The sequence below is a fragment of the Apteryx mantelli genome, chromosome 2 (genome assembly GCF_036417845.1).
Source record: "Apteryx mantelli isolate bAptMan1 chromosome 2, bAptMan1.hap1, whole genome shotgun sequence".
Classification (NCBI taxonomy): Eukaryota; Metazoa; Chordata; class Aves; order Apterygiformes; family Apterygidae; genus Apteryx; species Apteryx mantelli.
This window is the reverse complement of record NC_089979.1, coordinates 136,801,468-136,827,893: the sequence shown is the minus strand read 5'-3', so window position 1 is coordinate 136,827,893 and position 26,426 is coordinate 136,801,468. Positions and strand designations below refer to the sequence as shown.

Genomic DNA, 26,426 nt, shown 5'->3' with positions numbered 1-26,426 from the left:
CAAGGGACGAAATATGACACAAAGCAAAAGTAATAATTAAAAACGTATTTCACTAACACTTGTACATCATGACATTTACCACTCTAATTATCTGTAACTGTTTCAACCTAAGCATATTGTCAGTTCCGCAAGTCCAATACATTGATGTCAGAGGAGAACAATGAAATGAAAGCATCGACTCAAGACCAGCTTAGTTTATATACAGTGTCTATTATGCTGAACAGCTCTACATAAGTGAATTTTTAAATCCATATGTAAGGTGAAGAATTTGAAAGCTTTGCTATTCCTCTAAGAAATTCAGTTAAAGAAATTAAGCATTACGAAGGAATGCCTATAATAAAAAATGGTAGATTATCTATAAGCAAAATTCTTACTGACCCAGGCATCCCAAACCCTCTGTATTTATATAATTGTACATCCAGAGCCACTTTACAACAATCTGTTTAAAACTTATTTCTGAAGTCTCATTTTGATTGAAAGACTTTTTAACATAAAGTTTGACACAGAACAGTTAACCATACTTGTCATGCACACATAGCTTTGTGAAACAATAGATATAGTTAAAGTTTCAAACCACAGATTCGAAATGGTGGAAACAGCTGGAAACACTGGTATAAAGCATATCCACAACACAAAGAAAACAGATTAGTTTAGCTTGTTAAATGACACAGAAAAAAACATGTTATTTAAAAAATGCTTTTGAACTGCTGGATATTCAAAGGCATTCTAATAGGTATTTTGGGGGACTGAAATGATTTTATTTTTATTTTTTAAGAGTGGATGTTTGAATAAAGTGATAAAGGTGCAATGAGATCCAGATATTAGCATTGCATCAATTTTTCTTTCCCATCCCCCTGGATTAGCTTCAAAATATTTTGATAACAAATATTATTTCCTAAGCAGCAAGCTATACTGTGATTGCCTAGCATAAAACATGGAAACAGGGGGTTAGAGAAAAGAGAAGCTACGCAGACTGTATCTGCCTTTCACTTACCAAAAGCCCATAGCTAACTTGTTTCCAATATAATACTTCAAACAATTAAAATGAGAAAGAAGCAGTATTTACCATTAAAATTAACAAATCCTTTTACTGTTAACATGCTATTTTACTGTATCTTTTATCATAAAAAGATTTTGAATGGATATTTGGGATCTAATAAGCATAGCAGAATAAAGGCAGGCGCAATAAAATTTTTCATTACAGCATTGTCATTTTCTTATTGATTCATCATTCACAAGTTGTCATGCTTACAAAATAAAGAATATTGATTTCTTTTTCTTAAGTATTCACTTAAAGAAAATCTTCAGATTTGCTCCTTTACAGAAGTACTTTCATAGCCTTTACAGAACATCTTTTACACTTCTATAACTATTGCCCATGTGATCTTGAGTACTTTTTCCTTTGTTGACAGAAAGTGACCCCATTTTACTCTCCCATACAAACCCATTCTACAGCAATATATGACTTGCGATTAAAACGCATAACCAATTAACAATGGCTGGGCTTTATGATTTTTTCCAGTTGATTGCAAATCAAACATTTCCACTGCTGAAGTGCCAGAGTACATCATAAACAGCCTGTTATTCAGCATCAAGAACATTCCACCAAGTTTAAAAAAGCAGCAGACAAGTTCTTGCCAAATCTGAAAGTTTTTCTTATCATATTATATATATATATATTTTTGCCATGTTCATTACCACAGAATCCAAAAAAGTATTGGTACTGATGTTAAGGTAGCTTTAATACTGGACTCGCAACTAGCACAGCAATACACGACAGGTAAATGAGAAATGACAGAAGCAGCAAAGGGGAAGAAGAAACAGGTGAACCAGGAAGCAATGGCATCACTGTAAGTTGGAATAAGCTCATCTCCGAAGCAATTTCTACTGAAGTTAATTTCTAAAACTGCCACTACATACATCCAGACGCAGTAGTGGTTCACAGGGAAGACAGATAAAGATACAGCAACTTATTCTGTAACAGAATTAAGCAACCCTGTTTTTTTTGTTTGTTTGTTTGTTTTGGGGGGGAGGGGGTTGCAGCCCTGTAACCTATAATCCCAATGTCTTTCACTGCAGCAACCCCAAGTGCCCTCTGAAAACATGCCATGATTTCTCTGTGCTCTACCTTTAGATCCCCACACCACTTCCCAGCTGCCCATTTGGTATTCAATTTGCTTCCAAGTCCACTAAATACCCATTAAACAACTTCTGCATTAGCTGGTTCCAAGATCCCATATGCCAAAAGGTCTGTCACCAAGAAAAACAGAACACAAGAGCTGAACTCACATTTCAGCAGCAGAGCTGAAAGCCTAAGAGCCTGAAGGCTCTCATTTAGGTACCAACCTTCCTTTCAGTGTAGGCATTCATTTGGGTTTCCTTCCTCCTCCCAGCTGCTGATTTTCAAAAATGGATATTGACTGTACATTGACTTAACGTCATTGAAATCTCTACCCCTCTGTCAATTCTGATTTGAAATTAAACATTGAGTAATTTTGCTTCTCCTCTTTCTGTAAAAAACTTTATGGGTCAAAGACTGCAGTGCACACTGCCATCAGCAGCAGCCACATTCTGTACTGCTGCTGTCAACGCGTTAGCTTCCAAGTAAAGCCTGCTGTGCATTTTATTCCTCTTAGTCATCTTGGAAAGCAGTTTGTAATCTGCTGAGACCGACAATTACTGTTAACTGTACATAATTTGCTGCTAGGCAGTAGAAGTAGTAGCCCCATAGGCAAAAATGCTGACCACAAATCACTCAGTGTAGGCAACATGAAATTTGCTTTCCTTATCACTGTTTAAAGTTTTATCTATCAGACAAGGTTGGGTACCACTCCACTAATGTATCTGTATCTCTTTATGTGTATATATATATATATGTATATATAGAAAGAATATATATATTCTTTCTTCTTTAACACAAAGCACAAATTCGCTTGAAGAACTCACTATCACAATATGTAAAAGCAAAAGCTCAGTGGCATTCAGAAATGCATATGAATGCTGAGAACAAATATTTAAATACAATAAAGTTTGCACTTATGAGCATAAATTAAGCAAAATCATTGATAGATCTAGGAATAAACTTTTCATATGGATATTTCTATCCATTTTGCACAAGTTGCCGCAATTTTCTTCAAAGCAAATGTTATAAACTAGAAGAGCATACCAGGTTCTGTGACCAAAAGATATAATCTAGGACAAATGAGCTAGATTTGAAAAACAAACAGAACCAAAAAGAAACCAACTTATTTTCAGGATCTCATTCTACCAAAACTGCTGAGAAAAACTGTCATCTGCTTTGATGTAGATTCAGCTTGGAAACACTACAGAAACCCCTTGAAATAAGGTAGCTATCTAATTAGCAAGGATGTTCATTTTGTTAACTATCATTATCCAGCTCTGACCTCAAAATGAAATATGAAATGAATTATAATCACAAGACTAGATCCCAGCATAAGGCTATGAAAGCCCCAGCAACCTTAGGAGTGACTCTGGATAAAAGACACAGTTTTAGAATCCTCTTGAGAAAGTGTAAGAGCCATCCTTTACTATGATAGTGTTTTTATCATTCAAACTTATCTTTAAGTTTTAATCTTATTCTAGCTGCTACTGCTTCTGTCTCTGCAAAGGGAAAGGTCCAAACAAACCAATCACCCTGTAAAAGCAGTACCTGAGTTCAACTTTACATTAGAATCATAAATCATTAAAATTATCATTCTGTAAGTCCTTAGTTCTTTTTGAAGACTGGATGGACAGCCCTAACTCCTATATAGCCAGACTAACCCATAATTCAACCCTTCCAGTGAAAGAAGTCTGTTATGTCCTCTTCAACAAATCACGCTCAACCTATGGAAAGAGGGAAAGTGCAGCTTTGCTATTTAAAAACAAAAACTCAACACAGAATAATAGGAGGAGCTTAGCTGAGCAAGGCAAAGGTATCGGTACGCACAAACAAGAAATGTCAAGGTGGGTGTCTACATTAGCAATCTCATGTGCAGGAGGAATTCTTTCTCGAGCAAGCATTTCCTGCATCTGTACACAGAATCATACAGAATGCGCTTGACTGCGTCACTGGAGAGCTCCAATCCATTTCCCTGTTGGTGGAATCATGGTGGAAGTCACATACCAGGGCACCAGCTAAAGCACACCATTTGCAAGGTGGACACAAGGTCCCCTGGCAGCCAGGGCTCTACACATGCGTTGCATGTGCATGACTAGCAACTGGCATGAATTTCATTGCTGCTAAAGTCACAGGATGGACATATGATCCTGGAAAAATAACAGATTCCCTCCCCCCACCAAAAAAACCCACTTCAGTTATTCTCTCTTTGTGCCACACCAGTCAGTAATGTAGACAACAAAAACAACCTGCCCCAATGTAGAAAACTATAGATTAACATTATTCTAAGAAAATGTAAAGAAGTGATTATTCAGTCTCCCAGTAAAGAGATTTCTAAGTATATCAGGTTCTAAAAATTAAGCAGTGACCAACACAATTCGATCAAGGTTAGAAGCAGAGGTAAGCCAATTCAGGCCAAGCTAAAGTGCATGTTTTATTTTTACATATTTTAAATAGAAAAGATTATTCATTCTTGGAATAATTACTTAGAGAATCACTTCTTGAAACTATGCAAAATCATAAATAGTCCTTCTCCTTGCCTTTGGATACATTAAACTGTCAGTAGTCCATAGACGAAAAGTTCTAGCATCACTACTTTGTATTCTTCTTCACACTCAAAAGCGGCAGCAGATCACAATTTAGATGGGTGGTCTCCTATCTGCTGCATACAGTGATTCTCATTCGGTACTTGGCATTTTCTGTATCTATGCCAAACTGGTGGTTAGTGTGGATAGAGCACACTTCAGCACTTACCAGGGTTAATCCCATGACACTTGTAACAACATTCTCATAATCCAGTTTAATCTCCAATTTGAATAATTGCAGCATGTCTCCCCACATACCCCCTCCAAATTGTATCTGAACACAAAATTCCTTTTCACTGCTACAGAGATTTCGGATTTCACAAAGGGTGTGGCAGCTTTGCACGACTGCATTAAACAGTTCCAAGAGCTTGGATGCAAAACTGCAAAGTGCTTTGAGATCCTACAGGATGAGGAGTGCCATAAAATGGAAGTAATTATCCCATTAGCAAAAAAATTTTTATTTTTTCTTATGCAAGGCATTAGAATTTCTCCAAACATTCCTGTGGTAGAAATTAATTAGAGCAAGGTGGGGATTCATACAATATCCTGGCTCTACCATTGCACCAAAGAACTAATCAAGTACAGAGCTATCTAAACTAGCATAATTTTCTCAATAGACCACCAATCTAGCTTCAGATTTTGAATAAATGAAAACATTACTGAACAAAATTCAATAAATATATTTATCCTGAAAATAATTCTGTAAAATTGGGTAGATATTTAAGAATAGAGCAGGGGAAAAAAAAACCCACAAACTACTTATTAGTCTAAAGCTCAGGACCGAGCTGTTGGGATAAAAAGATGCCAAATGAAGTAACTGTGATATGCTTTCCAAAGAGATTTTACAACTACAACCTGAAGACTATAGAAATTAGGGCATTCATTTAGGCAAGACTGACGAGACCCTATGTAAGCGATGGGCAGTGTGCATCAGACTAAAGACGAATGGAGAAAGGCAGATCAAAACTCTGCAAAACTGAATTATTACAAATTAACTCCATTAAAATCTGGAATCAAAGCCAAAAATTTACCAATTTTCAGCAGAAATGGAATGGAACAGAAGTCAGGCTCTACTGATATTCAGAAAGAATAATCTTTTTAAATGGGTCTAAAAGCAGAGACAAAATCCAAGCAGAAATGAACCACAGTAACGAAAGGGATGCTATTAATAAAACACAACCTTCTCATGTACAGAGAAATGAGATACTACGAGCTACACAGATTTTCCTGTCAAACAATCAGATCTAAAATCCTAATTACCCATGGACAAATCAGCAGAAAGGCCTTCCTCTGTTATTTCATATGCTTGGATTATGCAATGAAAAACTTAAGATATTCCCCATCTTGATACTACTATACAGCTAATTAAAATCTTTATTATTTTACCATCTGACATCAAAGGAACTGGAGTGGGAATTTCAACAAGCTGAAATAACCTATGTTACTTTATTATTCAATCAAGTAGGCTGGATAGCACCAACCAAGTAGGTAATTACATTAAAACTGTAACTGCCTATTACATTTATAGGCAGGTGGATTAATGCTACCTTTAGAATGTTATATCAGGAAGGGGATTGGCTTGCCTGTCTTCATACATTTTATATAAGTAGTAGCTTACTATTACTCATTTTGGCTAGCTCTTGACTAATTCCTAAAACACTTTTGGATTCAGTTTTCCAGAATGCAGCTGGTGAGAAGGAAAACCTATAGACACAAAATGAAACACAGTATTAGGAAAAACAACAATGATGTCACATGGCATATGTTTAGAAGACTTGACCATATAATTACAAAACAAAATACAGAGTTTATCAAAGTGGGTGACAAAAGCTGGGGTGGGAGGAAGGAAGTGGACCTCCATATACTCATGTGTATATATGTTATATATATACATGCACTACATATATAGATGCTGCATGACACATTTGAAGAGAATGAGGTAAACTGATCATCCTTACAAGATAATACACTTCTGAATAAAAGGTATCTCTTTTTTAAAAAGTTGAAGGCAGAGAAACATAACTCATTACAGCTTACAATAGAATCTACATATTTTACCAACTTTTTGCCATGTCAAAAACAATAGTTATCTCTTTTTAGTGTTTTTACACTAAACACTCTTTTACACTGCAAAAGACAAACAGCTGTGACCCTTACCACCAATTCATGAGTGAATGGCATCAAGCAAAGTTTTAAATATATTTTTTCCTCCAGATGAAGGTCTACATGAGCTAAAGGTTAAGCTGTTCAGCCTTGCCACAACTTAGATGCCTTGGCATACACACAAAGTTTAATATTTGGTGAACAGAAGAAAAAAAAGTTGATGTGCCTTTGAGATTCAGATATCTCTAATCTTAGGAGGGAGGTGGGAAGTCCTTTTTCAAGAATCCAGTTTTAGACTTAAATGTCAAATTCTGATTCACTTACATTTTGACCCTTGATTCTTTTGTTTTTGAGTTTGACCCTACTCCCAAAGTTACCAAGGTTTTAGTCAACAATTTGTCCGCTAATGTTCATTTAATTCCCAGTTGCTCCTGGCAATGTTAATTTGACAGACATTGATTTCTTTAACAAAGAATGAACCCACACAAAATCCCCAAATCAGTCTAGACATTATGCCTCAAAGGAGTTGCCTGACCTATGCCAAAATATTACTAAATTGCTACAGCTGACTCCACTTCCTGCTACAGAGAATACTAAAACCTTTCACAAATGTTTGAAGGAGAAGAATCACAGTAGTGTTCTGCCCTTTCTAAAAGCACTTCAGAAGTTTACAAAATCCACATGGAATAATCTCCCTATTATTTACACACAGAAGAAGACAATACTTTGAGCAAATACTTCTACAATGGACCTAACAATAGCCAACTTCCTTTCTTTTTCTGGCAAAATCTTCCCTGAACATTCTCAGGCAATTGTTAGACAAGAACAATTTTGGGATATCATTACTTGAAACAAAACAAAACAAAAAAAAATTCCTTTTCTTCTACTGATGACCTGGTTGGACACTTTACAGAACATCTCTTCTCCCCATCACAACCTCACCTGGGGACATCTTATAATGATTTTTTGGGAATGGAAGAACATCTGCCTCCCAGAATTTAGCATCAAAGTATTTTCATGATTCTCCCTGACAGAGTATTATTTTTGTATCTTGTCATTACTATGCTTATATGCAGCAGCTCTCTCGTGTGCAGGCAGATGAGGTAACCTCCCATAAGCAAATGTGATTCCTTACCAACCAAAAAGTAGGTAATGTTGGCTATGAACAGAGGATGTATTAATTCAGTGAGGTCTCAAAACATACTAGTCTCTACATAGATTAGACAGAATCCTTAAGGTCAGTTTGTTCCTTATGGATATTTATACGGAGCTTGTAGACGTGCATCAAAAAACCACCTCTAACAATGTTAAAGTTTATCCTCCTGTAAGACATATTCCTGATTCCTGTTTTTTTTTCCTTTTAATTTCAGTTTCATTGTTCTGATTAGCTAAATACAATCTTCCAAAATCTACAAAAGGTCTACTATCAAAACATGATCAAACTAACTACATACTCAATGCAAACACCATAAAATAAGGTACAGATTTTGTGCTAAATTCTCCCAGATGAAGATAATCTTAAGAGTGATCAGAATTTTCCATGTCATCCATAAAAGACTATTCTGCAAGAATTCTTCATATGTCCCACCTCTTCTTCAGCTGTGTGTAGCTCTTTTCTTCACAAGACCCATAGCTTGCCCAAACGGGTTAAACTGGTGAACAATTCTATCTTATCTCCAGCACTGATACTGACAATTCTAACTATCATCTCGTGCTCCATAGGCTTTTTGTTGACATCTCCTTCAAAGCAGTCATTCAGGGTCTTCTACATAATATTCCTCTTCTGTTTCCATTTTCAGCTGTTTCTCTGCCAGATGAGGACAGGTAAAGCTTTTTGATTTGTTCCTGCTGCCTTCCCTACCTTGACAAACACATTTTAGATGCATAATGCTTTGTTAAGTTTGGTTATTACAGCCTTTCTATGTTGTGGTTGTTTTGCTTTGTACATTAATGTGACATGATATAACAAGATGTTTTGTATTATTAAAGACAAAAAATCTCTGTGCATTCCTCAATATGTCAGAATCAGGTATTAGAGAAATTGGTCTCAGTCTACTCCAATGAAAGGAAAAAGTTAGTGTGTCAGGAAGTCAAGAAGGCTAATTCCTCTTAAGATACTGCTCCAGGGAATGCTTGACTTCTAGTAGGTGAAGTCTTTCCCCCCTCTTTCTCTCAGGCTTACAGTATCATACTTTGCATAGTCTCCTATTTAATTTAAAAAGCTGAACAGAAACATGGAACTACTTTAAGCAAAAATGAACAAGTTTGTTCTAAAAAAAATTCATCCTTTATTTGCTATCTTTGGAAAGGGTGGATTTTCAATTAACACTAAGTTTCCCGATTTCCCTAAGGACTGATATGAACAGAAAAAATATATTTCCAAAAATCAGGAATTTAATTTATATTAATCTAAAAAAAGCCACAACTAGCTGTTTTTGTCCCAGGTAAGTTAGAACAGAAGTAAATCCTGGGTTCTGCAATTTTACAACCTTTCCACAGGTTTTATTTAAAAATCAAAAATGTAACCATAAGAAAAGTTTAATTTATCCAATATATTTATTGAAATTTAGTGGCACACTCATTACATTGTGCAGGAAACAAGAACTCACAAATAAAGACATACTAGAGTTAGGATCACTGATGTGACATTAAATTTATCCGCTTAATGCATTTATATGGCCTTTATCCAACATCCCTAGGAAAGGCCCCTGGTTAATGTAAAGCCTAGATGTCCAGCCTGTGAGATACCACACATTATATAAAGTTCTTTCTCCTCTTGCAACTCTTTGCCTCTGCCACTTGCCTACCATGTGTCAAGCACATAATCATACCAAATAAAGACTATATTTAACAAAATAAAGGGCATGTAAGTAGTGCTGTAATTCATAGGATATTAGGTGAGAATGCATATATATCGCATGTGACATAGTGACACTCAGAGACATATACAAGAAGGCCTATGTAATTCATCCACTTCTGACATCTGGACCATCCCAGTGCCAAATTCTAAAGTCCTATTGCAAAGTGGAGGTATCATAATACTTCACTGAAACAGAAGTAAATATGGCTATTTTTCCCATGCCAACAGAACAAAAAGACTCAACAGAAAGCATTAAGCAACTTTAAATACAGGGTAGCTGCCTGCGTCTGCCAAAATCCCGTTATGCCTATTCATTTCTTACAGCTAAGTACTCTATCTAATGACACATAACTCAGAGTAATGAGGCCTTTTAAGTTCAAGACACCATTTTAGCTTCACTGTCTATTGTGATTTCTGAACAGCTGCTTAATTTCAATATTGGCTTTGAGTGTTTTTAGTATGGCTTATGTGCACAACCACTTTAACATTGATTTAGCTGACAGTTCAGTGACATCAATTATATGGGCCAAGAGGTCTCCCAAGTTAAAAGAAAAACATATATATAACAATGTAACAGGAATTTTATAAAATGTTAAAATCAATATAACTATTCTCAAGTAGGAGTCTTTTTTTTGTGAATAGTGGTCTTTATTCTCACTACATTGGAGCCGTTATCATTTGAGGCCTGACAAGCCTTCCCTTCGTTGCATCTGTCCTTATTATGTGCTGCATCACAAAGGCAGACAAAGTACTACCAATTTTTCTTTCACCAAGAAGCAACAATAGTTCTCAAATTGTTTGCATTACGCCAATAAAGATGTAATAATGTGAGACACCTGAATGTCTTTTTTTTTTTTTTCCTCTCAAGCACATACACAGGCATATTACCAAAGTTGTATCAGATAACTGATGCTTAATTCTAATTAACTGAAAAGTATGGGTTTATTTTTAAGAAAATATTGTCATAAATCTATACTATTGCTTCAGTGTGATTAAAAAAAAACCACTTCAAAATTAACTGTTGGAAGACCTAGTAAGATTCAGTGCCTCACCAACTGCCCAAGTGTTTTTGATGGCCTGCTCATTTCATTTCAGATAAATTTACTTCTCCAGGGATCCATCTTAACCAAAAACTACTTTACAGGTAGACATCCTTGGCTACCTTACAATAGCAGAATAGAAAGAAGAAATAACTTTCCTATCATGATCAAGAAACATTATGGAATCAGAGAGTAGAAGATTTCAGGTTACCATACCTAGCAAAAGGAGATGTGACTAGTGATTTATTCCATTTATTCCATTGTTCTTTACTGTGAGGGTGACAGAGCACTGGAACAGGTTGCCCAGAGAGGTTGTGGAGTCTCCTTCTCTGGAGATATTCAAAACGCGCCTGGATGCAATCCTGTGCAATGTGCTCTAGGTGACCCTGCTTGAGCAGAGGGGTTGGACTAGATGATCTCCTGAGGTCCCTTCCAACCTCAGCAATTCTGTGATTCTGTGATAATCAGCAACCCTTTTGAAAATAATATAGTGCAATACATATCTTTTTGCAGACATGCCTAATTCCCCCTCTGCCATCTAATATGAATTAAAATTAGAACACAACAGAAATGATGCCAAAGCGTACTTCAGAGGCAAGGGATGGAATACTCAACCCTGTGTCCAGGTAACCAGCCAAACGGACTCTATTATCATTTGATGCAACTTTCAGTCCAAAATATTTTTTTGACAAAGTGATTGTAATAAGAAAACTCCAAAGCCAGAAAAATCACATTCAAAATAAAAATACTGTTTTTTATCCTTTGAAAAGGCCTGTGAAAAGGGGCTTAAATATCATATATCCAAGTGATGAGGAATGAAAGAAAATGTTTTAATGGGTTCTCTGAGTCATTAAAAAGACAACGGAAATGTGTGCAATTTTTGAGTGACAATTTATAAGGTTACAACAGAACTACTACAAATTGAGAAGTTAATAGTTATGATGTAAGGAACCTTGACATTGTCAGAGTTAAATCACAAAGCAACACAGATCTGAACATAGATGATTTGTTTGGAACACATATGTTATAGGCATCAGAAGAGACTAGAGTGAAATCTAAACCGAGATCCAGGATACAAAAATGAGAGGCAACACATAGAAAAGCATCCAAATAACCTGGCTGAATGACCTCAAAATTTGTGTTGGATTTTTGGCAGCGAATGTAAATAGAATTCACTGTAATATACAAATCCATTCAGATAATAATGTAAAAAACCTTTGGCATTTGTTATAGCTACTTCAAATGATTTCAGTTAAATGTATGCAGAAGGCATGTATTTCTCCCTAAATCATTGTCATTTCTAATCAAACAAGAAATGGAAAAAATTTTCTAAATAAATGATTTTAACTGGGGAAAGAAAAAGAGATAATAAAGGATCATTACATATTTTGATAGTGCTAACTTTTTACTTTCCATGTCTAAATACACTCAAGCCAGTAATAAAGTAGAAGAAAAACTAGTCCTGCTCAGATCAGATTGATGCCAGAGAAGAAAAGCAAAAATAGTATCTTAACACAGCGGTTAAGACACCCAGAGTTCATATATTCATTAGAAAGAACATATATTAAGAACATTAGGATTAGAAGAAAAGTCTAAATCCACCTATTCACAGTAGATGATGCATTTAAACAGAGAGTTGTAAAAGCAGTATCCCACATTACTCTTAATGCAACTGAAAAACCTATGTTATCTGAAGCAAAAATTCAAATGGACAGTTTCTTTCTAAGCAATGCATCTTTCACTGCTGTTCCCCCTCACAGTTGCTGCATAAACGTCACAACTGCATTAACTACACAGAAGTGAGATCATGATCACAAGCCAGGTCAGATGAACTGAATTCCATTCCCAGTTCTGCAAATGATTTGCAACATGACTAACAAAAATATTTTATCTCTTTTTGTTTATCTGTATAAAGATACTTACCTACTTCACAAGGTTGTTGTGGGAACCAATGGTGGGTATATTAATATTTATGAAGCATCCTGAGCTGCATCCATTCCTACAAAAATCTGTCCTACAGTAGCTTGACTAAGTTCTTCAGGACAACAATTATCTATCTTTTGTTATTTATTTGTACAGTTCCCAGAACAATAGGGTCTTAATCCTTGACTTGGACAGCTAGGCACCATTGAAACATAAATAATCAGCAAACAATATGAGTTGAAAGGTTTAGCAAAGTGTTACCCTTCCCAGAGCTCCAAGGCACAGAGCATTCAAAAGACCAGAATTTAGCCAATGCAAAGGGAACTGGGGACAAGGAACCATAGCCTTGGTTTCTTGCTGACAACTTTGGTGGCTTGTTCTTGAAAGAGTAGGCATACAAAAAAGAGACTGATGGAATGCATATGTGAGAAGAGAGTACTCAGCATTCAGAGGAGCATTGAGGGACTATGCTTTTTATATATTTGCCAGCTCTGTTGTATCTGCAAACTAACAGTAAACAGTAGGAAAAAAAATAGTATACTTTTTTTTCCCCAGAAACAACATATAAACATGTAATTTGTCAAAACAGATGCACATCAACAAGAAAGAAAAGGCTGTATAAGCAACAGTAGTTGTTGCCTCTTGAGATGTGTTCTATGCACCTACATGGTGCCATTGGCACACATATGCCCACTATATTCAAGCCAGAGACTTTCAGTTAGAAGTATCTGCTGGGACAACATTGCACCAACATTCCCCTGCTTCCCATCAGAAGCAAAAAGGCTGGAGTTACTCTGATCGGTTGAGTAGCTCTTCATCTTGAACAGCCCCTCATCTTCATCATCTGAGAATAAGTTCAGATTTAAAGCATGAAGGGTATGACATGGAATTTGTGCCGAAATTTCAAAGTAAAACAATTACTGAACAAGTAAGTAATCGTCTCTTCTTCAGTGGCAGTCCAGACATTTGTTCTGTTGTTGGTAGCTTCTAAGCTATGCACTTTCTGAAGTTAGATATCAGTAATTTGGGCTTGTTTACTCTAGAAGTGAAAGACTGACGGGAAGCATGACTGTCAGCATTAGTGCAGTGAAAAATAATTCCTTCCAAGTCACAAATAAAGAAATGCTCTGCTTCTAATCAACCTGGAAGATACCTGGAGGACAGACAATTTCCACAAGGTGATGAATGAAAAGGAAGTAGAAGGCTGAGACGAAAGCCTGGAGTGCTTCCAGTAAACTGTGAATGTAGGGTGGGGCAAATGAAAGAAGTCATCAGAAGGAATAAAGTCAAAACAGTCATGGATTACTAGACTACTCCCCCCTCCTTTTTTTTTTTTGATAAAGATGGTGTTAAAGCAATATATTAGAAAAAATGGGGAATTAACAGAGAGACTATGTAAATATATTTAGCCATTCAAAGTATGTGCAATACAATCATTTATTGTAACACATACAATATGAAACATTAAACTTACTTACCTGGATGTGTCAAATTAATATCATCCCAATATTTTAGAATAGCCTGTGTCCCACCATAATATTAGATGCCATTATCATAATTTTCATCCAAAACTCTTTACTTGAGATATTCTAAGTCAACAATACATAGGTAACTTTAAGCACATTAGACCACTTATTTAAGTATTCTATTGAATATGCAATAAAAATCAAAGCAAGTTAAGCAGAGAGAATTTCTGCTTGACTCATCTTCATATGAAGTAAAAAGAAGAAATTAAGTGTGTTATAGGAAAAAAGATGTAAGGAGCAGAAATTACAATGAACACAAGCAAAGAAAGCAAGAAAAAATAATATAAAGTTTTTACAAATATTTTTAAAGTGTACTTTAAAAACCTTAATTATCTTCACAGCATTAGTTTTAGAGAATAGAGTAGTAAATTAAAACTGTAAGAAGTGGGATGCATTTATAAAATACATATGTATGTTTTGAAGGCTAGAGCCTCTGGTGATGTGAATTCATTTGCTACAATAGAACCAGCAGGAAATGTGACTCAATATACAAAATACACATTTCAGCACATTCCATTAGGCATGAATAATAATTCTGTTCATCACCTAAAAGCCCTAAATTATCACATTTATATTTGGCAGTTTGATAATGGAAAAATTTGAATAGATGAGAATGATAAAGCACTGTCATCAAAAGACTACAGAGAAACAATACACATACAATTTGATATGATCTGAAATGGATGTTGAATCTTTATTTTGAAAGAAGAGAACTAAAGTTCTCTTTTTTATTAACAGTAAATGGATGCAAAATCTTATCAGAAAACTCAAAGGCTTACCTGCTGGTATGCTTGGTAGATTATATCAAATAAGAAAGCCTGAGGCATTTCACTTGCTCTATACCGGGCACGTTCCAATGAGTGGTCTAAAAAGCCATCAGCAGAAGAAGCAATAACAGTAGAAACTAGAGAACGAATTGCTCCTGCTGCCTATGGAAGAAAATACAAGAAGAGCCTTAAGTGTTTATTAACATTAATGCATATCAAATAGCTGTAGTCACAAAAATCAGAGTTTTTAAATAGGTCTTCTACTTGTTTACCTTTAGGAAGATTGTATAAGTACATACAGAGGGGCAATTTACAAAAAGAAGAGTTTTAAGTTCTTCACACACATCTGTTGCAAATACATGTACAGATCTGAGAGGTCTGTTTTTCAAACTTTCTTCTACACACATATTAGGTGGTTTCTGTGAGAACAGATCTAGACCTGTTCAGATACAAAACAGCAAGGAGACACATCTGAGTAGTGTCAACAATCTACAGTTCCCGTCGCTTTCACTGATTTCAGTTTGGTCAAACTACTCCAAAATAAGCAACAAGAAAAGTTTCAGAGCACTGAGTTTGTTCCTTGGTACTGAACTCACCTTGCGAAATACTGAGCATTCCCAATTACCAGTAAAGTCATCAAGAACATAGTATACACCAGAAAGTATTCAATACCCAGCAGCACTGTGCTCCAGCACAGACATTAAAAGGTTGATATTTTAATTTTGGTTTTGCTCAGATGTAAAACCAGTTAAACATATTCCTTTGATCTTTTCATCAATATACAGTATTAAAGATCACAGAAATCATCATTCACAGTTTTACGGCATTTCTGAAACAGAGCTCTCCAAGCTGGTTTTTGGTCATTTTGATACCAAAAAAACATCCATTGTCAGTCACTTATAATATGATCACATGAACCTGAAATGAAGCTAAAGGAAACTGAAACAAGAGTTCTCAGTAAACTAATCCAAGAAGAGAAGAAAGTAATGGTAAAACATCGCTTATCAAATCACAGGGAGAAAAGCATGTTCCTCAAACAATGCTAACCACTGAGAATGGCATGCTTATTTTGTATTACTTTATAATCTGTCTTTAATAATAATAAAAAAGAATAATTGATGCTGTTCCAAATATTTAAAATTATCCAGCATCTCAGATCAGTATACTTAGAAAACCACTCCCAATGGCAAATTCTGACACTTCACTGCAGCCACAGAAGATCTTCAGAGATCCAGTAAGCTTTGCTACAGAAAAAATTATGTACTTTATCACATAAAATAAGAATGATGTTAGAGCTGATCTCATTTTTCTTCTGTTGGCAAATCCTGCCCTTGTATATAAGGGTCAAGTCACTTCTTGCACCATTTCTGACCTCAAATTAGCATGCCATGGCAAAAGGAGGCATTAAAAGCAAGTCCCAAGATAGATATTTTTCCTCTTACAAGAGAAAGAGCTGCCGTTGTCTTCCCCCTCCCTTTCACACTATGGAACAATAAAACAAAGAGGAATGCAGTCAATGTGTTGAGAACTTTCTAAGTTCTAAAATCTAAAGCTTCTTAGCTCATTTTTTTACATGAGAACACAGAGGTGAATCAATTCCTCATGCCTAAGGAGTTCTGATATGCCTAAGCTACCCATGTAAGGGACGGTGGTGGGGGGGGGGGAGAAGAGATTCAACAGGTTCATAGGACTGAAGAGTACTTGAATCACTTTCTCCGAATCTTAGAAGCTCCTTTTCGTTCTAATAAATGGGAAGACATATCTACATAAAACACTGTCTCTTGTCATCCAAAGGCAAAACACAGTACAGGAAGATCAGCGAGAACTGTGAAATCACAGAAAAACGTGTACAGGACCCGAAGAGGTCATCTAGTCCATCTCGCTGACCCAGGCAAGATCAATCCGACTTCTGTCATAGAAAAGACAAACTGACAAATCTAAACATCATTATAATTTTAGTAATAGCTCAATATACTAAAAGAGGAGTAAAACTTAGCAGATGCACTATCAGGAAGACAATAAGCAGAAGCAGAGAGTAAATTATCTACAACTTGTCCCCCCTCTATTTTCTTCGATTCATGGATTATTACCTCTGCATCCCAGCTGCTGGGCATTTGGATTATGTTATTTTGTTCTGCCGTCATATTTTAATTGGTCACATACAAAAAAAAAGTTATAAAATTAGAAGGTCATGGGAAAAGAGACAGAACAGCATGCTAGCCACAGCTTTCCTGTAATTAGTTAAGTCTATTTAAAAATGCCTATTGGATTTTTTTTTTTGAAACTGTTACCATTCCAGAAAACCAGTTAGCAAAATAAGATTTCTTTAGGCTGATCCAATATTTTATTACAGTTTTTAACAACCATGTCATGTTACATTTTAAGCATAAAACAGGCCAACAGAATACAATGCGACTTGCGTAACTAAATCTCACAAGTGAAACATGCACTCTGAGGAACAAAAAAAACAAACTGCAATCCTAAAAAAAAAAAATACTCAAAATGATATTCTTAAAAGAACTTTGAAACACATCGTTTTCTTGACATCTGGTTTATTACACAATAAAAATTCATGAATGTCTGTAGCCATATCTTTGTAACAATAACGAACCGCATCTCCTGCTTGGCTTAGGCCTAGCTCTTCTAAAAGATTCACCAAGATCTAATCTCTAATAAATCCAAACATGTCATTTTTTAAAACCTCCAATTAACTTCTCAAGTAACTGAAGTTTCAGGGCAGGCACCTAGACTTTAGCAAATGACATTTTTAAACAATTACAGTTTTGCATTACCCCAGAACTGAGGCCAATGTGACAAGCTAAGAGTTTATCTTAGCACCTGCTTTCTATCAGTTTCAAAAAACCACCCCAAAACTCACCCCCCAAAACCCACCCCAAAACCCACAAAACAAAACAAACCACACATTTAAACACCATGAGATAACTCCTGTCATAAGCCCACTCAAACTGCACCTGACACTGAAAACATGAATTTTAATACGAAGAATAAGATTTATGGCTGACTTCACTCCAGATCACGAGGGAGAGAAATTCTAACTATGCAGCAACGGCATAACAAGTAGTCATTTGATGATGAATCAACTTTTATTCTGAAAAGGACAACTCAGTTCATGACTGCTCTATACTCTAAAATCACAATGCAGAGCTCTAGCACTCACTGAAGCCAGTAAGTTCCTACTGCACACAACAGCTTTGTGTATTCCAAAAGCCGTGAGCTAGAGCTAACTAGCTAAGGTACATCACTGAGTTGAAAACTTAAAACCCTAAGAGACCGGATATAGAGACTGGTTTGTTTTCCTCACTACTAGCTAACCTTTCTGCATGTCCATTCTGCTGTGCCAGTGCATACGCATGGCTTCCTTGAAACAGATGATGTGAGCCACCACATGGCTAAGTTTATTATCTCAAGGCATAGAAATGCAATAGTTCCTAAAACCACCTCCAGAATGGGAGAAACAGGGATCAAACAAGGATAAATATGGGCCTGTGTATGTCCCACATTATTTTCATATGGGAGGAGGTTGAATCCCTAACAGGAAATTTTCTTGCATTTGCAGTATTTCTGGCAACATTCTCCAGTCCACGTATGCTGATGTGGCTGCCAAACCCAAGCTAGCCTACAAAGACCTCACTGCACATGCTTCTGGATCCAAAATTGGCCCAAGGTATCTCCATTCATGGTGGAAACATAGTATTAGGCATGTAAAACCAGAATAATTGAGCTGTGAATATTGATCTCCCATACATGCCAAAGAGGGAAACACATTGTTCCCTCTGCCGTACTTATTCTGGTTAGCTTAAGTGTCCTTCCTACTCAGCACAAAGCCTTTTGTTAATGCCACTCTTAGCAGTCTTCCAGTAAAGTTGAACATGGAATTTAGGTGCTTAAGATAGGGCTATAGATTACTTTTCTTGCTTCAGAAATCTAAACATTATGGCACAGCAGTGTTGAGTATCACTATAACTAAAGAGATTTTTTGTCCCTTACAATCATGTATAAGAACAAAATCATCCAACCAGCCTACCTGCATCCTGCATTCAGTTACGACGCCAACTCTTTTAATCTCTGCAAGGAATTTCCTTTTTTTTTTTTTTTGGCAATAAATCAATAAAAACAGAACTGCTTCCATATTAGCAAACAGATTATATACTGAGAATCAGCTATCTGAATTTTACTTGTTCTAATTCAAGAAGCTTTGACTTGCTATTTATGTTAGGAATGCACAGGTATTTGGCCCAGCTCTCAGGCAAGAGGTTCAGACATGATTTAAAAAAAAATAGTAAAATTTGTGCATGTTTAAAGTTATAAATACTTGTTTATATCAATATGGATTTATGGATCATTTTTACACTTTGAATTAGCCTACCACAAAATAAAAACCCTATGAGTTTAAAGGAAGTGCCTGGATCTTATACCAACATTTCCCTATCCAGAGTTCCCATTTTCAACTTTCTAATCATTTTGACCCAAATCTCAAAAGGATTCACTTCCAAAGTTATATGCAAAATATATCATATACCTTTCTTGAATGTTAAATGGACAGTTAAACTGGATGTCTTTAAATGACCACTTTATAGCTGCCAAGCCACTCCACTTCAAAGACAGTCATGCACTAGTTTTGGTTAACCTGGCATGTACAGGCTATTTGTATACTTTTCCCTGCTTTTGCATATTTTAAAATATCTGTGAAAGTAGCAAAATATCTGTGGGCAAGCTCTTAAAATGTAACTCTTAGTTTCACAGACATTGAAACAAATACTGTTAACTGGTTAGTTTTCTTTTGCAGGCAAAATACTGGAATGAAAGAACACCCTTTTACTCTGTCATTGAATGAAAACAACCCTACAATGTCCTGAGAACCCACAATTTCCATCAACTTCAATGGAAGTGACAGACTAGTATCTCTCAGAAGTGAGCTTGTTCATCCATCTTCTGAAAACTGAACCAGTCTTTAGGTACTTTTAGAAACAATAGGGGTCTTCTATAACCCATTTTAAACATCAACAATTGAAAACATTTACAACCAGGTTCTCAGATTTTTATTCAATTTTCACATAACTGCATACAGTATAGCACACATACAAGATTTAAAGATTCAATAGTGACTGAAAAAAGGTAAAGAATGAAGTGCATCATGCAGGTCAGTATAACAAGGTACCATAAGTATTTTCATTAGATTCAAGCCATACTAGACCACCTTTCCACTAAACACCACCACTATCTTTCTCATTTTATCATACTTTAATTCTGAACAGAAATCATTTAGATGCGTGTATTCAGTGAATAAATAACCAGGCTGAGTTTTAGGATCAGCCAACACAGTCAATTCAAGGGGAGTAAAACCTAAGCAGTGCTGATGATACATTCTATTTCATTTCATAATAAAAGGTACAGGCCACAGAAATCTGAAGACAAAATCACAGCTTGGTTAAAACAATGCAATATAACTTATTTATTATTGAATAATCATAAAAACTGAAAATTCTTATGTTATTTAAAATAATCAGAATCATTTAAATTTGAAAAGGATTGGGGGCGGGGGGACACTGATGTCACAAGCAAGGCATTTTCCAGGTTGTAGATACCCCTGACACACATTAAACACCTTCAGCTGAGATCAACACTTCATGTCTAAAATACAACCTTCCAAGAATAAGTTATTAAAGAACCAGAAGCTCCAAAATAGCATGAAAAAACAGCACATCTGTATCACTGATCTGCTCCCTTTGGCAGTCGGATTTGAAATAGAAGGCTACCAAATAACTGTGCAGTTCAACAACGTGAATGATACGGACTAGGAAGAGAAGCAAATTCCAGTGGCACAAAATACTAACAAAAAAAATAACACAATTGCAATTCTCTCTCTTTTACAACAGTGTGGTAACAAGCTCAGACAACCACATCTTGCAGACTGGTATACTAAAATAAGTAGCCATGGCTTTGACCCCCCAGAAAGACTCCAAGTACTAATGCATACCCACGAAGTTCACTTACATGGCCAATGCACAATACTGAACTTCAAGCAGGTGGGAATCAGCTTAAAACTTTACAGAATCTAGTCCTAAATGAACAAACTCTCCCATTCCTCTATAGGATTCCCTTCTACTTTTTAATTATATGAGCTTTTCTGGTCCATTCATAGCTTCTTTCTCTCCTGAAATTCATTTTCCCTATATTCCCTACCACCTCTGCTCTGTATGCTAGTATAAAACAAATGTACATTTTGTATTTCAATCATCCTAATAGCATTAGATTCAGAGTTTTAAAAGTACTTAAAAATAGATCTGACATCAAAAACATACACGCAAAACTTATGAGTGCCATCTTTAGAGGAACTTCCCCATTCTCACATTTCCAGATGTTTTCTCAATATTCACATTTATTAATATTAACTTTCTTTAATCCGAGTTGTTTTCCACTCTGAGAAGCAAAACAGCACTGAATCAACACTCTCAAATGCTTTATTTACCTTGCTCTAGAAAAAATAAACTTGTCTTCTGCACATATATTCTGGACTTAGAAATACATTTTCCTCACTTCAAAGTAGCTGACTTCTTTGAAACTGCCTGCTGGAAATTGTGGGGTTAGTCACACCTAATAGAACAAATATATCCATTGTGCAACTCCATTAAAGTCAATTTTGTAGAGGTGAGTTTGGTAAATACACGAATGATTTCTTTCAGTCTTCCATGAAGACAAGGATCTCATTGGTACGCTGTTCAACTACACAGTAGTAACAATGAAAACAGTGTATGTTAATTTAAACAAGCCAGGTATCCAACAATTTACAAGTATGTCCTAGAACATTTTTTATTAGGTGAAAGATTATTTATAAATCATTGAACACTACTGTCTCCTAAGGATTTCAGTCTAAATTAGGTCTGGCTATGAACCAGCAAATCAGCTCAGAATGACTATGATTAATTTCTTCTCATTTTATTCAATCAAACTGTTTCCAAATGTTAATACAGAGAAAATATTCTTTTACACATATCAAACTACTTGCCATGAGGGGCATTCACAGCCATCTACAATTAAAAAAAAAAACACAGACATAAACACAGTATCTGTGATGCATGAAACAGGTAGAAACATGCACTTCTGTTCAGGCATCTGCACTCAAGTTAATTATACCTATAGTAATCAACATGCTTCAGTCACACTCAGTAATTATCATTTAAGTTAGCAGAATTGTCTTTACTGAAAGATTTCTTATTTTAAATTTATAAAACAGCATCTTCAAAGCAAAACTGAAACACTCAATTATAAGATTAAAATATTTCACATATTTAAGAGGATGTTCTTTTCAAATCTTTCATATTTTAAACCTGAAATGGAGAATATTTAATAAAACAAAGGCATACAACTATCCTCATCTAATAAAGCAGTCAGAAGTTCCTCCAAAGCAAATTCATGTAATTCACAGTAAATATCCCATCTTATTTTCATTTTTTTAAAATTCTTTTCTTTTCCTTTTCCACACTTTGCACCTAGCTGTTGCCTAGGACTACACTTTGTCTTCGCTATAGCCAAAAGTTGTAGTCTATGAGAAATTGTATAATTCTACTGCAGAGAAGGAAGACTTTGAGAAATTCCTTGTATCAGTCCCACCTCTCTGACCTACAGAAATCCTAGCAAAACAACTCTATTTGGAAGGCGCAGACTGGGGCATGGACAGAGTAATTACACAAACTCTAAACTACCACTCTAATACAGAAGTACAGCTGGTAACTACAGTGTGTCTATACCTTTATGGTTTTTTAAACTTAAGTGTGAACTCACGTTCAAGTACAAACTAGCCAGACTTTCAAACTGAACTGATAGAAGTCTGGACTCAGTCCACAGAGTTCATAACCTCATTCTGCTCCCAGAACATATCTGCTTGCTGTATGGACAGGCAAAGCACCAGTCTGGCTGCATGGGTTCAGCTCAAGACTGCCCCCATAACTCCTCCTGTGAATGTCACATCCAAAACATCCCCTGAACCAAAACCTCAGCTGCACACTCTTTCCTTGTAGGGTGGGATGTGGCATGCAGTCAGGACTAGAGGACATGCAGGATGACTCGGTGAAGAATATCCATGACAGACCACAATAAAGGTAGAAGTACTTGCATTATCATGCGGAATCACAGAGCCCTAGTCTAGGGCTTACCACTCTCCTGCATGCTCACACCCAGCCTCTACCATACAGTGTAGACATAGCGTGTGGCATTTATGCAGTGGGGACAGGGGAAGATTCCTTTTACTGACAAACCAGTACAATCCATGACATGGGCTGCATACCCATTAAAGATTAGGCTTTAAGAAAAATAGGTTGGCTTCTTCCTACCAGATTTTTCTTTCTTTCTTTTTTTTAAAAACAGCAAGAATAAATCTTAATCACCTTATATTGAATTTTGTTGAAAAAATATATCAAAATTAATAGTAATACAGGCACACCCCCTTTGATTCTCATGAGCGAGAGGCCCACTAAATTTCATCAGTGTGGTAGGTATCACCAACCAGCTCAATTCCAGTTAGCTTGATATATTTGTACTGGCAGCTTTTAATTGCCCAAGGACAGCACTGGTTGAAATGTTAAACAAGCCTGCTGTAACATATATATTATATTTAATCCATCAGCTATACAAAAAGAGGGATAATTAGAACATATGTAAGGAGTTTTGAACACTACGAGAAAGGCTTGTATGCTAAACTTTACTTAATTTCCTTAAAGTCTGTTTACCCTGCTGGCTAGGAAGAACAGTAGAACTCACTAAAATTGGACACATGTTAATCTTAAACCAACACCAGGAAGGAAGAAAATATAATTGTGTTTATTCCTAGCTGCAAAAGACAGGATGTTTAATCAGAAATTTAATATATACTTTGATCCAATGTTAATGAGCTGACACTATGTTGTACATTGAACTGACTTCAAAGAGACAGGATGCCTTAAACAAATGTAATGTATATTTATGACACTGTTTAAGAAAAAGAAAACATTTCTTCTAAAGAGGTCACCTTTATCAGTACATATTATCTGAGTAGCTGGGGATGGTACATGTACATCAAGACATGTCAGAGCCCCAATTAGCTATAGCAAACTAAAGAGGTTTGCCGATAGCAGAAACTGTTGCTCAAAATTTAGGACTGCACGTTTTGTTTGTTTGTTTTTACTTTACATAATTTCTGTTCTTATGTATTTAAAGCATTTATCTCTATAGAGTTAGTAAATATTGCCTTGACCTAATCTACAATATGCTAAATTCCAAATGTTATTCTGTGGAAAAAAAGTAAGATTTCTCAAAGAAAATGTAAATTTACCCTGAAAAAAGACAGGAGGATGGGAATATGCAACAAATTATAAATATGGGGTGGAGGAAGAACATATAAGTAGGCATATCATAGGCTGCAACTTTTCAACAAGCAATACCAAAAATAAGCTCAAGAACACAGTGAAAGTGGAAAAGAGGTAAAGAACAGAAAGCACAGTCACTGAGAAAAAACAAAGAACAGTATTGCAAACAAAACCAATATGACTAACTTATGCGAAGATTCAATAAAAAAATTATGACCTTTTTTCAAAAAAGCAAACTGAAAATAAGCAAGTCTTAAGAATATTAATTCTTTTATCTTACTCTTGTATCATGAATCAGACATAAATCAGAAAAAAAGTTAATATAATAAAGAGTATAAATTATGAAAATTAGCAGTATTAAACAAATACAGACACTTTCAATGGTGTCATAAACATTATATAGCATTTCCTCCAGTAAGTCTGTTTTACCTGTACATTCCATCTGAGAAATTCAAGAATAGTTAAAGGAAATTTTTTTCTATAAATACAACAGTATTGTATATTCAATAAAATACATTTTATTGTATTTTAGCCAAGCTGTAAGGTCTTATTCCATTAGTCAACAAATTCAGCCAACTTTTGTCACAGTGCAAGAATTGCCACATTTAACGAGCTGTTCTCCTTTATTAAGATTCTGTTTTCTTGTCAGGTTTGTATGGTTGTTTGCTTTTAAGTATTTCAAAGTTTGTATAAAGCCTGTATAATGCTAGATCCATACTATGTATATGATTCAGACCACATGTAGCATTCACCAACTGAAGAGCAACACACGCTGATATGCTGTTTCAAGATATTACAAAGTATTTACTCCTTTCAATTGTCAGCAATAATTGTACATTGTTATATACAATTATGGTGGATTCTATAACATGTAGACCTCAGTCTTCCTAAGCAATATAAACACTAAGCAGCAAATCATTTGGCCAGTAGTCTTCATTTATTTTCAAAAATATTTCAAAATACACACACAGCTTTTCATTTTTGCATTCAATCAACAGAAGATGACAACAACATGAACAACCTGCATTTTCTTGTACCTTTTAATGCTTTACTGCAATTCTAGGTGGCAAAAATTAAAGAGTATTCGCTATAAAAATTAAGAAATCATGACAATCAACCTTTAAACTTATCAAAGATTATTTGTTTTATTTTGACTGCACAGCACATCCTTGCATCAACAAGTAATGAATCACACCTAACAAACAGAGAGCCATCTATCTTTAATTACTGATTCACAATGCAGAAAGCTGTCAGTGAGGGTGCACTGTACCACAAAGGATTTTGCAGATGACAGTGAGGCAACATAAAGAGGAGTTAACGTTTTTTTTCAGGGCAGTATAAACCTTTCAATTACCGCCATAGGACTGTTACAATTACAGTTGAGAAGCTGTATTTTACTTTTAAAAAAATCTACATTACTATAATATTTACAATATCATGAACTAGCTACTGATCCACTGCACGCCATAAAACACATGATTTACAACAGACTGAGAGCCAAGAAATCAGAAAAAAATCTTGGGGCACTATAGTGGGACTTGTGCACAATTTAATTGACCAAATCTAAAACTACAGTCTTAAATCAAAACTCAGTCCCTCCCCCCATTCCTGAGCAACCTAAAACATAGGTTTGTGGCCATACAGTTCCCTAAGCAGTCCTGTGCCTGCTTATCAAGGGTCTTTGCCTTTCGAGTTCTCGCAGTTTCTTCTTCAACTGCTTGTTTCCCTTCTTCACAGGAAATCTTCCACCCAAGCTTCTTTCCCTCACAGCCTGTTATATTGAAAGTTGCAAGTTATCTCTTTTACCAGCATCATCTTAGACCTTCTCTGCCATCAAGGGCCTTGTAAAACAGATCCTTATTTCTTATCATCTGAGTTTGGCTCAAATGGTCACACTGATCAACCTATGAACTTGATACCTACTGAATTCATTCCTACGTGCTCCAAAGCTCTTTAAGGTAGTTTCTGTTCTATCTGTAAAGCAGTCCACTTACATTCTTGGAAATGGGAGGATAAGCACAGAAGCAGTCCAGCAAGCTATTACAGCACATGAAACAGGCCAGCTAGGCTTTCAGAGGCTTCACCTTACCTGAAGGGCAGGTGTAGTCCTCGGCACAACCATCCAGATCAAAGACTTGGCT

The 26,426-nt window shown here is 35.8% G+C and overlaps 1 protein-coding gene across 4 annotated transcripts in view; it reads right to left on the bottom strand.

Moving 5' to 3' along the window:
• The window catches only part of CRPPA (CDP-L-ribitol pyrophosphorylase A), a 134,204-nt gene that overhangs the window by 91,599 nt on the left and 16,179 nt on the right, over positions 1 to 26,426 (bottom strand). For all 4 annotated transcript variants that reach the window (XM_067291624.1, XM_067291625.1, XM_067291627.1 and 1 more), the window contains one exon: positions 14,936 to 15,085. In XM_067291624.1, coding sequence (XP_067147725.1) covers positions 14,936 to 15,085 — 150 coding nt within the window. The remainder of the gene's footprint in view (positions 1 to 14,935; positions 15,086 to 26,426) is intronic.